The sequence below is a fragment of the Aspergillus viridinutans genome (assembly GCF_018404265.1).
Source record: "Aspergillus viridinutans IFM 47045 DNA, scaffold_6, whole genome shotgun sequence".
NCBI lineage: Eukaryota > Fungi > Ascomycota > Eurotiomycetes > Eurotiales > Aspergillaceae > Aspergillus > Aspergillus viridinutans.
Window position 1 is genome coordinate 126127 of NW_025091222.1, and position 13678 is coordinate 139804.

Here is a 13678-nt window from a genome sequence, read left to right on the forward strand (position 1 = left end):
ATGGATGCAATATGCAGGCTCCAAGTAGATTGGGCGCTGTGAGCTCTCTTATATGGCAACAATTTGGAATCATGAGAACAGGATCAAAGTAAATACGAAAGAAAGACCAATAACATCGTCCGCAGGGAGGTTGTGGAATGCTCGAGGTGGCCTTGGTCTGCCGGTCATTTGACGTGGCCTGACGCGAGGATCTGGCCCAGTCGACCCTTGTTCTTGTGGAATCTGGATTGATTTTTCCTTGACGATTCTCAGAGTGATGGCAATATATTCTGGATAGATCACAGATCACACCATTATCGCATGTCGTTGTCATGATCACTACCGCTATCCAGTGCTATCTGGATGTTTCTTGAAATGCAATAGCCCATGTATCCATCCTCTAACTCTCACGAAGCACGGATATTGACCCCGCATTCCAAAGGCAGAGAATCCAAGCCAATGCGCCACTGCATTGCCGTTGGCCTCATTAGGAAATATGGAAGCCATCGTTTGTGCCGGCAGCAAATGGCGGGTTGGTGGCGCAATGTTTAAATCGTCGACGCCAATCAACAATCCGCCGAGCTCCGCATGGTGGCATTGCTGCATCCTACTGACAATTGGCAGACGACATCCAATGCCGATGGGGACTATTGGTATACAATCGCTGCATGTGCCAGTCGGGACTGTCGATTTTGCAGTATAATACACCGCCGCACTGCTTCTTAGTATCAGGAATTCAATCTAATTTAACAAATTGGCCGGTTGGAGTAGCTGGTTATCTCGCATCGTTAACACCGATGAGGTCGCCGGATCGAGCCCGGCACTGGTCATTATTTTTGCCGGCAGGCTGGCATTCCCCTAGTAGGAACAGAAAAATAGTTGGGCAGCTATCTCTGAATCTCTAGGGGACATAGGTTTGAATCCTGTTGCCAGCTTAAAATATCTACCATATTAAAGACCTACTTTGGTTATGTAGCCCCTTAGGGGGCACTTCTCATTCCCTATAGCCTTTGGGTATTAAATCACCCTAAGGTCCGCCTACAGGTTAGGGTAGACCTTAATCAACTAGCTTACACCACTGCCTTTAGGTTGCCTTCGGGCTTTATTTAATTTCTAGGGTTATATACTCATACTTTATATATGTAATTCCATAGCTCAGCACGTCCCTATAACCCCATGGGAGGTCAGGGGCACAAAAGTGCCCTGTTTCTGGACGTTAATAAATACTACTACTACTACTACTACTACTACTCAAGTATGCAGGAGGGAGAATTGCTGATAGACCAGACAACTAGCAAAATGTATCAAATGCCACCATTCACCAGAATAGTCTTGAAATTGGGGGGAAAGAAGCTGGCAGATCCATATATCCATTTCGACAAAGAAAAATGCTCCCTATCTAATAACTCCAGTGATTACCAAAGGACACAATTGCTGTTGATGAAGTCTTCTTATGTACCATTTGAAAGATTTACACAATTCTCAAACAAAAATATCGACAGAAAAACGCAAGTGGTGTATCTTCTGGAGACGAAATGCTCACTTCGCAATCCGACAGAGCCCCTGATCATCCCAATCCTCGCTGCCGACCATCCTGCGCGCGATGAAAAGACCAGCCGGATCCCATTTCTGCTTACTCCTGTACAAACGGGGGTAATTCCTGCCCCAGAAGGACTCTTGGAAATGGGGTTCATAGGCAAAGGCCTCGTTCACATATGCGCCCATCTTGTCTGCACCCTCGACTCCTTGCAGCAATGGCAGCTCAACATCCGTCACATTCTTGATGACGGCCTGCTGCTCTGCCAGAGTAGCATTGGGACTCCAACTGCGGGTGTACACGACATGCACAACCGCTTCTCTCCAAGCCGGGCTGACTGCATTGTCCACTTTGCCTGCATTATCTGCCACGGCGCCGCCTCCCACCACCATGCCGGAGACGGCTTCTCCAGGCGTATAGCGGAGTTTACTCATGGCAGAAGCGAGCCTGGCGGGTCCATCCTTGGAGGTGAGGAGGTCCCTCGAGAACAGCCTGGAGAAGAGTAAGGCGATTGATCCTGTCCCGTCCGAATCGCCGACAAGCAGGAGCTCTGTTATGGCCTCGTGGACACTGGGCATGGGGAAGGATCTATACTGAGTATACACGCCCGCTGTCGCGTTGAGCTTCTTCAACAGTGGCTCATAGACCTGGCCAATCTCGGTGGTGTCGCTTATATTGGCATGGAAGAGCATAAAGCTCAATACCGAGATGGCCTGATTATTCTCCCACGGCAGATTGGGAACCATGAAGTAGTATCCGCCTCCTCGTGCGTCAGTCACGGCCGGTAGCGCAGCATGAAAGTCCGCCACAGCGTTCCAAAACGCAGGATCTCCGGCGGCCGTAGTGATGTTCATGGAGGTAATGACGAGAGGAATCTCCTCGAATGTACGAACGGTGACTTGGGTGACGATGCCAAAGGTGCCTCCTCCACCCCCTCGAAGCGCCCAGAACAGGTCCGAATTCTGGTGGGCATTGGCAGTGACTAGATCTCCCTGTAGCGTGTCACTTATATGCGTCATCCCTGGAAGATCCCTAGAAGAAGGATCCAACTTACTGCAGCCGTGACGACACTGAACTCCAGGGCATTATCCGACGCCATCCCCTTCCATGGGCTCAAGAATGAATGACCGCCGCCTTGGATATACCCTCCGGTTAGCCCAACAGTGTGAGCGGAGCCTCCCACTACCGTTCTGTTCTGCTTGCCGAGAGCAGCATACATCTCCTGCAGACTAATCCCAGCATCCAGCGTTACAGCCGGACCTTCACCTTTATGCTTCGGCGCCCCCTTCGGAACGAAATCATCTACTAGCCGTAGTCCCTTCATTCGATTGGTCAAGATCTGAAGAGAGTTCGGAGCCGCCGAGCGTCCAAGAAAGTCATGACCGGAGTTCTTGATCGCAAGACGGATGGTATGCCGCTTTGCGAACCGGACAGCCTCCTGGATGTGTCGCGTGTTCTGGACCACGGCGGAGTAGAGCGAGATACGCCCCTGCTTGCACGGCACATATGGCGCAATCTCGACATAACAGCTCTCATTGTGCTCCGGCCAGGCTGCCCAGTTCTCCCATTGCACGGCACCGGGCTGAGCGGCGCGCCAGACGGAGTTGGACCACTGCGCCGTGACTTCCTGGCAGGCGGTGCTGTTGGGGTTAATGTGACAAGGGGCAGCAACAGGCTGCACTGCGACCAGAGTGCCGTCAATCGAGCGGTTGAGGGCATTCCACTCTTGTGGTCATGGCCAGCATGGTTGATGGGGTTGACATCGGCAGTGGCGCGAATCGGGACCAGCGATTGCTGCCGTGGCAAGGAAAATGGCTAGTAAAAGATTCTTCATAGCGACTGGTGTGATGCAAAGGAGTAGGCTACAAAGTGAATCAACCGGTGGCCCGGATATCCTCGCACCTCTCCTTATATACACAAGAAATACGAGCACTCCAGTGCGCCCGACCCCAAAAGGGTAATGAAAATAAGATACGAGCTATGCAACGGGGCTGTGTCGATCATCCCGCTGCCTGTTTACATACGAGAATTAAACTCGGGGCGCATGAGATATGTGCATCCATCATCGAGGAAGCGACGGGTCATGCTGCAAATGAACAGAGATCATCTGCTGGTCCAATTGCAGCCATTCACGATGGTCTTGGCTGGATGATGACCCAATGAAAGCGCTAATCCTGATGTCATTGATGAGGCTGTATACATCGTATTCGGCTGCGATGTCTCGTCTTTCCCCATGAGCTACTCTTTGTTCGTCTCGGAATTATTAGCCAGAGTTATAGTGTAATGCCCATGGCCGCATTTCCAGGCAACGATAACCACTCTTGAGACGATCAATTGTGAGAATGCATATTTCCTACGCTTAACTTCAATAGATCATGCAGCTATGCCATGTGTTACTGCATATGAGGAATCAACATGTTGGCAGCCTTCCGTCGTTTCCGGCTAATATTGTGCATTCAGGCCTACATCTTCAGACAGGCGATTCTATTAGCCGTATGGGTACAATTCACAATAAGAATAGGTAGTAGAGAGCACACTAACACGAGTAGCTAAAGGTCAAGAAATGGGTACGTTCTATCTACCATTATCCATGCGATACGGATAGCGCGGAGATGACCTCACGACGGCATCCCGAACCCATAGTCTCATGATATCATCTAAACAACTCTATAATCATGCCCCAATTGAAGTCAGAATTAGAGCAACCTATTTCGACTGCAGCATGTGTACCCTTCACAGGTACTCCCACAATTGATCAAACATGTCGACAGCGTTTCCGACGAACATCCAGAGTTGGGGTCGACAACATGGCGCTTCTTCACACCTCCAACAACCAACTCTGCAGTTCCCTGACCTTGGATTGATTGACTGTCGCTGGGAATTGGACGGACATGCTCCGGCTGCAAGGTCGTAGAATGGATCCCGTACACATGGAAGCACTCGTTGATGATCTTAGCCTTGTCCATGAAGTCGGCGATTAGTTCATCGGAGACTGCCAGATGCACCGATGCGAGAGTTTTCTCCTGGTTGAGCCGCCAGATATGGAGTTCATGAACGGATTCGACACCGGGAATCTAGACCGAGTTAACCTGTGGAAACATAACCCCGGAATCAATACTTACAGCTTCAAGGTCATGCTTGACATCTTCCGGATCGACGCCTAGCGGAACGCTCTGCAGCAAAATGGTTCCACTCTTCCGCACTACCTTGAGTCAGTAGGATTCCGTAGAGTCTGCTTGTACTACATACCTAGAGGAAGCGACGAGAGGAGGATCACGATCGCAATCGCCATGCTCACGGCACGATCGGCATAGTATCTTCCCTCATATTTGGCCTTCCAGATCACCAGCGCAGCAATAATAACCCCGATATTGTTCGCTGCGTCGCCCAGAACATGGATAAGGACACCCATCATTCCGAGGTCATGGCCCTTCTTCGCTTGCGACTTGATATTGTGGCGGTGCTCGACGTGAGGGCGCAGGACCTGATGAAGGGTACTTAGCTGGGAAAGCTGACAGCGGCACAACGACTTACTCGAGTGGAAAAGGAACTCCTGCGTTCGAGCGCAGACAAGGACGTCGAAAGTTCCAGGTCGTCATCGGATGAATCCGAGGTATTGTTTTCACCATGGTCGTGTTCTATGAACTTAGTCTGGTAATCAATCCTCTTCTGGATGGGAACCAACCATGCAGGAACAATCCACTGATCAAATTCAAAGCCAGTCCGACGCAGCCAATGATCAGCACAAGCTTGGGGTTTTCAATTCCTGCATGTGTCAGTACATTGTCATCCACCAGGAGCGAATACCATACGCTCTAACGAGACAAAGCGATCGACAGATTGAAGAAAAATGCTGATTCCTAGAGACAGAAGAAAAACACCATTGAAAAAGGCACCCAATAATTTTGCGCGCTGCCAGCCGAATGAGAGCTCTTTAGGATGTTTGCTGCGTTGGGAGATCTGACTCTTTATCCTTACTCTCACACACGGAGGAGCTTCGCTACCTTGAGTGCTACCAGCGCCACAATAAAGCCGACAAGATCATTCAGCTGCAGGTATATCAGTATCACTTTCGGATCATCAATGTGTGCTACCAACGTAGTGGAATGCGTCTGCGACTAGGGCCAAAGAGCGGGTATAAAATCCGACTGAAATATTTCGTCAACCAGGCGGCCGCTGGAGATGCAGAAATCAGACTTTACCTGCGATTTCTGCGAGGAAGAAAGACGCAGAAATACTGATTACCAGAATCAGACGGTGTTCGCGTTTGAGATGGGAAAACATGATGAAGCCTGAGAATATTGATTGAGTGACAAAATATATACAGAGGGAAAAGCTTCAGACAAAACAATTTTAGGCGTCAGGCTCCCTTAAGCCGCAGTGGCTTGCAAAGACTCGAGTGCTCCGCCATAAAAGACACAGCCCAAAATTTTTCAAGAAAAAAGCCGACGTGACACAGCTCAGAACGGCGAGCTGCCAGGGTCGGACCTCAACCTCGGCGTACGTCTATCCGGGGGGGTTTCAGCTGGCCAGCAATGACATAGGAGCGCACAAAGAGCACAAAGATCAAGCAGCATAAATGCCTCAGAGTCCCATCCATGCCAGACGCAGTCCATATCTGCAGTCCGTACTGTTGACGCCTGAATTCCAGTGAGCTTGCCAAATCGGCGAAAAGTGGAGAATTCCCTCGTCTATTCGCCGGGATTAGTCATAGTAACCTTACCCAAGAAGCGACGCACAGTAGTGACTCATTCCAAACGAGCATGACCGTTGGTTATAGCCAGTCTGGATGCAGGTCGGAGGTCGGATCGGAACCGTCGGGCCAAAATCAGTTGACCCTGTTGCTGCTCTGTGGGTGAGGGAAGATCAGATCCCAGACATGTGAAGCTGTATGCGGCTTCAACCTGGAATGTCAGTATGGTCATTAGCAGAATGAATGATTGTTCATCAAAGCCAGCCATGATGTTGTTGTTGGTTGTTGTAAAAATTTCTGTCATTTTGAGTGCCGGACCAATGCAAGACGCGGATCACATATTGACTTAGATGGTGCGATAGAGTCAACACTGCATGTAAGAAAGCAGATGCAGAATCACGTCAATTCAAATGACCAACCACGGAGCCGGGAGACGTTGTCAGTGAAGACAAGAGGAAGAGGAGCGAGTCGACTATATTTAACCAGACGAGGAGTGAGTACCTTGGGGACTGCACAGGTCTTGGCTTCCCTTTACGGACAGGAATAAAGACCAGCCAACTGGTCACCGACGATGATCTCCCCAAAGAATCCAAACGGTGCCTATCCTAGTAGTAGATATACTCCATATACTCCATATACTCCATATAGTAAGAGTATCGATATTGATGTCTATTCCAGATAATTATGCATATCATCTCCAAGACCTAGTTGAGTAGGTATTCCACTTGAAGCATTCGATGTTTTCTATGAACCAACTCCCAAAGATGGCCACGCAGTGTCAAACCCGGTATCAAAGCCCAAGGACCATGATTCATCAATGAACGGCCACTGGAGCATTTCCACCTCTAGCTCATGAGATTCACTCAAGGGCACTGCATCCATTCCCCCTGTCCCAGGTTGACGACTATCACTCCCTAACGTTGGATGATTATTCCGATTTCTAGTCGCTGTTGGCATATTCTCCCGCTCCAAAATAGGTTGGCACTCTTCCTGACGCGGTCGTACGCTTCGAATGTCGCCATATTCGTCCAAAGTCCCCGCGATTGTGAGATGACCCGCCCCGTCCCGAACATGCGCCTGATTATTTCTGGCTATCTCGTAGAATCTGTTGGCTTCCTGCACGGTTCGCCACTGTGTCTATCAGCAATCTGCCCTCAACGAGACACGACGCGGGAAGGTGGTTGCTCACCCAATTTTGTCCAACGGGCCAGTATTTGCTCAGTCGCTCGAGATATGACAAATTAGCTTTTTTCTCCTCCTCCGCTCGCTCGATCCCCCCAGGATATCGCTGCGGGCACACAGTCCCGTACATGTTGATATGGGCCGCAACAAAAATACTGAAGCCAGAGTACGGTGTGATCACCGGTGCTCCCGAGACTTCGAGGGCGGAAAGGATGCCGCCGATATTTTGCGCGGCTTCGAAGAGTTGCTGGATAGCCTGAGACTCATCTACATTACTTAAGCCTTGCAGATCGTGCAGCAAGTCGGAGTGAGGCTTGAGACTGGACAGGAACTGATCTCGGAACAGGAAGAGGATACTAAACTGTTATTAAATCCGGTCAAGTGGGCAGAAGGCTAGGGAAATACCTCATGAAATAGACCAGATTGATGTATGCGAACAGCTCGCCGTATCCCAACGCAACATGCGCCTGCGCACTGGTGGCCGGGTATCGCACTGTCACATCCTGCAGAAATCTCCACTCGTCCAGCTCCTCCTTCAAGCGCTGCCAGACCAGGCGCGGCGACGAAGGATCCTGAGGGAAGGTCAATGTCCGACCGCGCCGACTCTCATTCGCGAACCGCAGGATCCGCACGAAGATATCGAACCCTCGGGTGACAATCGTCAGTCCATAGTCGATGGTTAGATTCCTCGACAACGGTGAGTGCTTGCTCATATCGGACGGCATCAAGCGATGCGATGAAAGCCGACCAAAGTTGAAGTCCCGGTCACTGGTCGGCAACGGGACTGATATCTGTCGAAAAGAAAGGGCGAAATGCTGGCGCGCTCCGGAACTCAGCTCGCAGTCTTGCGCGAAACAGCACCAGTACGTGCGAACCAGCTGCTCGTACTGAGTTTGGCTAGCCTGGAAGTCCTGCGGATTATGCTCCATGCTGTCGTCGGCCGTCTTGAGGAGGGATTGGATCATGTACGTTGCCATTCCTGACATCATTAGCCTCGTATAGGGAGATTGAGGCGTGGACATACCACTGTACATCCAGGCCTTGTAGGGGCGACCGGAACCCCATTCGTAAAACGTAATCATCACCAAGGACTGCGCAAGATAGAGCGACGGGGCCTCGAACGCGCGATGTGCGAGCTGTTTGCGAGCATATTCGGCATATATTTCGGCTGCTTCCAGACGGTGATCGGGCATGAATCTCACGCATAATGACAACAGAGCAGCAACAAAAACCGGATCAACCGAGGCAGGATTTGACGATAATTCTGCAATCAGAGACGGATAGTGGAGGAAATTGGCGACGGGGAATTTCTTGCGGTAGGTCTCGCACGCCGCAATGATGGTGGACGAGGGCAAGGCCTCCACGGGATTCTCAGCACACCATGGCGATGGATGGTCGGGTTGTGGTTCAGGAGGTAATGGTGGACTATTAAGAGCGGTTGTCGGTTCAGATATCACCCTTCGCTGTCTCTGTGATTTCAACGTCGTTCTTTTTGATCTTCTTGACGGAGACGAATATGTGTCCGTCAACTGACAGTCGGTCAGTTTCGCCCGTTGACAGCGACGACACGGTGGTTGGCCATCGTGGATGCATTTGACCTTTGCTTGACTATACAGAACAACAATGATCATCAGCGAATCAATCCAAGTGCTAAGGCCCAGGCCATACTGGATTGGCTCATTTCGAGGTTATTCCCGATTTCCGAGGATCACCATACGGACGACAGAGTAACAAGGGACATACCGGCAGCCATCGCAGGACACTGAAAGTCGCATTCTCAAGGGCCGGATTGACAAGGTCAACTCATTGATCTGCCATTGTCTTCACTCTCTCAATTGAGATGATGATAGTGTTCAAATGCATGGTCGGGAATGGTTCCAGTAAGTGATGATTTCATTCCCGGTGCGGAGATAACCAAATACCTTCCAAATCGGGTAAAGCGCATTTGCGAGGGAAGCTTCTTTTTTGTTCTTATCGTCAAAAAAGAAATCTTGTTCTAGATCGATTCTAGTGTGCTACGGAAGTGGCCGACATATAGAAACAGCTTAGAGAATATTTCCAAGGGTCGCATTGCTTAACAATGGGGTAGTCTCAATATATATTCCGCTCTCTCCTTAATACTCCGCACTTCATAGAATAGAATGGTCATTAAGATTAATGCTATGAATGCTGTCTATCTCGCTAACTCATCACAAATGCCGTTGATCATATCCATCATACGTCCAGCTCGGTCCATTGCTGTACCCAGCTATTGAACTTGTCCACCTGAAGGGAATCCGTCGCCCACGAGGTCACAATCCGAACCACCGCATGTCCATCGTCGCGCTTCTCCCATATATAGAACCCAAACCGATCCTGCAGTCTGCGAACCACGCGCTCGGGTAGAATAGCAAATACTTGGTTGGTCTCCGTCTGCGCTGCGAGGGTATACCCCAGCTTCTCAAAGTTGGCCGAGATCTTCGCAGCCATATTGTTCGCATGCGTCGCCAGATCGAAGAAGAGATGCGTCCGGAAGAGCTCGACAAACTGAATACCCATCACACGGGATTTGGCCAGCAGAGCCCCGTGCTGTTTGAGATGGAAAACAAAACCCTCGGCCAAATGCTGCTTGACCACAATCGCCTCACCCAGCAGTGCTCCCATCTTGGTCCCGCCAATCCAGAAGATATCGGTGAGGTCGACCATATCACGCAAGGTCAGGTCATTGTTCTTTGCGCTCAGCGCTACTCCCAATCGTGCACCGTCGACCAGGATGAGCAGTCCAAGTCGTTTGCAAACTGCCGAGAGGGCTGACAGTTCGGCCTTTGTGTAGATCGTTCCCAGCTCCGTCGCGTTGGAGATGTACACCAGCCGCGGCTTGGCCATGTGCGGAAAGAATTGATTTTGCTGGTATACCCGCGCCAGGTTCTCCGGGGTCATTTTGCCGTTTACTCCGGGGACTAGGATCATCTTGTGCCCCGTGGCTTCAATCGCACCGGCTTCCTTGGTGACAATGTGCCCAGAGTCCACAGCCATGACGGCTTCGTAGGGCCGTAAACAGCTGGCAATCGAGATTAAATTTGCCGATGTCCCGCTGGGGACAAAATGAATGGCAACTTCATCCTTGCTGGCGTTGAGCTTCTCCCGGATCAGCCGTCGAGCTTCATTGCTGAACTCGTCTGTCCCGTAGGACGATTGTTGTGCGGCATTTGTCAGTAACAGAGATTCTAGAATCTGCGGATGAGCTCCCTCGCTGTAATCATCGATAAAATTGTATCGAGGAGGGAGCTCTGTGTCACTGATATCCGACGCCGGCATTTCGCTGAAAGATGTGGGACCTTATATGATAATAGGAATCAAGAACTGGAATCAATGCAAGAATGCCAGGAAAAAGAGAAACCAAGTGAGTCATCTTGTCTGGATCCCCTGAAATATATCCCCTCGTTATCTCTGTGGGAAAACCTGACTCGGTAGCGGGGATAGGCGGTGGTTTCGGGAATAATCCGACTTCGGGAATCCGCAGTGGGGATTTCTATTAGCAATCGCCCGGTATCTTTCCCGACTTCGGGAATCCCGAGTAGTGATGGTGTACAGTTGGCATATGATGTTGCACAGAAACAGCGGTAAGGGCTTAGAAAAATGATTGCATGAAATTCTAGTCTCTGTTCCAGAAGTAGTTTATCTCAGATCCCTCAAAGTATGAGTAGCTCAATATCACAGGCGGCATAAGGATAGCTTCTTGCCATTAATGGATAGATTTGGAGCATTGACCTATCATGTCTTACTGATATACAACTTCACCAAAGCACAACATCACTATATTTAAATCATCATCAGCTCTGCTGATCCTTTTGCCCCGCATGGCCTAACTCACTTGTTCTCCACAGCATTTTCTGCAGTCCTTAAACTTGGTTACATCCTATTGTCTGGATTAAACCTTGGGTCACAGAGGCATACAGTATAGCGGCAGGTTAACATGCGCTTGACTTTGGTGCTCAAGGCATCTCTGGCTTGGCTGTACTACAGAATTCACCTTTGGAGAACTATCCCGTTACACCCAGCTTGAGTTTCTCCACGAGCTGTCAAAAGACATAATTCTGCCCTACTTTGACGTGCGACCAGTTTATCATCAGAGAAAACGATACAAGAACTCCAAATTCTGCAGAGGGACCGAGTCCGCTTGCGATGGTGATGTCTCCACAACATCCGTGGTGTTAAACATTGGAATGACCCGGAATTTTTCGAGAATAGGGTCCTTCTCTTCGACCGTGTGACAGACTGAGATGGCCGGAAGCAGTATAGGCTGCTGAGTATGTCCCGGGAAAGCTCTGAGAAGGATAACGAGCAATTGCAGGAGGCAGAGGCTTCTGTCAATGACATCTTGGACATGTCCTCGACCATGAAAGTTTCCCACGGCCTTGTCACAGCGGGTCGCGAGTACTTGGCTGAGATTTGGGACAAGCCAGAAAACAGTGATGCTGATATCAAGCTAGGAACATTTGCCACGTATATAAGATGGGCGAGTGAGCACTTCAAGCAGAGCCGGCCGTTAGTGCCGTTGAAGATGCCCCTAATCCAAAGTGCAGTTATTTAAGGGGGCATTACGGAGGTGATTGAACGAGTCCATAATTAGCTTTGTGTACATATTCTGCAATGTGATGCGACTGTAGTGAGGGGCCATGACATTGAGGTTACCCATTGCGCATTGACTATTTTTTCAATGGAGAGAACTTCCCTATGTGCGGTGTGACCGACCCACCAGATATCGGTCAATGTAGCTGAAAGCGCAAAGTAATGAGCTAGAATTACCAGAGCATGGTCTCCATCTCCTGGAGTAACTTGAGGAATTCTTGGGAAACGATCAAGGGAAACACCATGAGCCGTCGACATATCATTGCCGGATGCTCCCTTCCTTCTATGGCGAGCCAAACGGAGTTAATATAAGCCACTGTCGACCTGTATATCTCCAGTCTTGGGGGCCGTAATTGTTCGCCATCCCCCTCACCAAATCCTTCGGATGGCAGCAAATACGAGAAATGGCCGCAATCGCCTGTGCCGACGGTAAAGTTTGGGTCCGTGAATGAAGGCGACGAATGAATGATAGAAAAGATTCTAGCTGACTTGCTCTCTTGAATGACGCTGAGCGCAGCATTGAATACCGATACCGAGCCTCTGACCAACTGCATCCATTCCATCGGTGGTCTGTACGAGTCAAGAGGACGATCCTGCAAAGACGTAAACGCGTCGATAAGTAAGAGAATGCATGTGAAGCATGCTGCATCGGCAATCCTTGTATCTATACTTCCCACGCACACTCTGTGGTCTCGCAAAGCCCGCTCTAGATAGACAGCCCGAACGCCGATCAAGTCCGTCTCGTTTGATTTGCCCCTGTAAAGATGCAGGGCAGAAATTGCAAAAATGGCATACAGCAGTGGTTTGTAGACAAAGGCTAGTTTGGGAACCTCAATTGACCAGCAGTCTTTAATGCTCTGGAGATGGGCTCCAGGCAAGGTGAGGCTAGTTCCTATGGTGAAATGATGCAGGAGACGCAGCTCTGTGTACATATGATTTCCACCTTCCGACCGTGGGAGACTGCATAATGCTGTGATTGCAGCAGCCGTAGCAGCTTCGTGACTACCAGCCAATGCTATCTGCGAGGGAGGGGGAAGGGGAGGAGGTGCGGAGCTGCGTTGCGGTTCGGTTTGAGCGGTAGGAGGTTGGCCTTTGGACCTGTCATAGAGACAGGCGACCCCATGTCTATGACAGTCTCGGCATACTGGACGCGCTTCATCACACTGGCGTGGTGTCAGTCCGACTGACGGGGAAACATATCATGTGTTCAACATACTAACCTTAACCCTACGAGCGCGGCACCGCTGGCATCCGTTTCGGGATTTTCGGTAAGCCAGTCGCGGGCCGTTCTTCTTGTACGCATGACTGGCTGACTGTCCTTGATTTTGAGGGGTATCAGTTGTAGTTGCTTCCCTAAGTGTTTGTGTCGTAGCCGATCCCCCCTGCTCTAAGGAACCTGAAGCACTCTGCAAGGGTAAATCTGGTGGGATTCTTAGGTACATTGTGCACAGTCATGGCTCATGGATGACTTGATATCCCAGATGATCAAGGGAAACCGTGGAAGGGGAAAGAAAATAAAGTGAGCGGCGCGAATTTACCTTAGGTGTCACACCCCACCTCGGCTTGCAGGCAGTAGTATTTCCCTGATTGGGCTCGTACTTGTTACATCGTTAGGTACCTTACTCTTGATAGATACCTCCCATTTCCTCCCATTGCATCTCGCACCTTTTATTTCT

The 13678-nt window shown here is 50.1% G+C and overlaps 4 protein-coding genes and 1 non-coding gene across 5 annotated transcripts; 1 reads left to right on the forward strand and 4 right to left on the reverse strand.

The window, feature by feature from the left end:
- The first annotated feature begins 735 nt into the window (after positions 1-735).
- Aspvir_007902 lies at positions 736-809 on the forward strand. The gene has a single exon. It is a non-coding gene; the product is annotated as a tRNA-Val (tRNA).
- A 709-nt stretch (positions 810-1518) lies between these two features.
- Aspvir_007903 (uncharacterized protein) lies at positions 1519-5800 on the reverse strand (the record flags this gene model as incomplete). The annotated part of the gene is made up of 11 exons (XM_043271079.1): positions 1519-2508; positions 2571-3241; positions 4260-4590; positions 4639-4718; positions 4766-5000; positions 5051-5154; positions 5202-5282; positions 5329-5476; positions 5521-5565; positions 5615-5664; positions 5719-5800. The coding sequence occupies 11 exons, from the start codon at positions 5798-5800 to the stop codon at positions 1519-1521; spliced, it is 2817 nt and encodes a 938-aa protein (XP_043127014.1).
- A 1153-nt stretch (positions 5801-6953) lies between these two features.
- Aspvir_007904 (transcription factor domain-containing protein) lies at positions 6954-9166 on the reverse strand (the record flags this gene model as incomplete). The annotated part of the gene is made up of 5 exons (XM_043271080.1): positions 6954-7340; positions 7399-7747; positions 7797-8370; positions 8416-8999; positions 9135-9166. The coding sequence occupies 5 exons, from the start codon at positions 9164-9166 to the stop codon at positions 6954-6956; spliced, it is 1926 nt and encodes a 641-aa protein (XP_043127015.1).
- A 439-nt stretch (positions 9167-9605) lies between these two features.
- Aspvir_007905 (threonine aldolase family protein) lies at positions 9606-10688 on the reverse strand (the record flags this gene model as incomplete). Its single annotated transcript, XM_043271081.1, has 1 exon — positions 9606-10688. The coding sequence occupies one exon, from the start codon at positions 10686-10688 to the stop codon at positions 9606-9608; it is 1083 nt and encodes a 360-aa protein (XP_043127016.1).
- A 1487-nt stretch (positions 10689-12175) lies between these two features.
- Aspvir_007906 (uncharacterized protein) lies at positions 12176-13305 on the reverse strand (the record flags this gene model as incomplete). The annotated part of the gene is made up of 3 exons (XM_043271082.1): positions 12176-13100; positions 13148-13165; positions 13223-13305. The coding sequence occupies 3 exons, from the start codon at positions 13303-13305 to the stop codon at positions 12176-12178; spliced, it is 1026 nt and encodes a 341-aa protein (XP_043127017.1).
- Between the last annotated feature and the right edge of the window lie 373 nt (positions 13306-13678).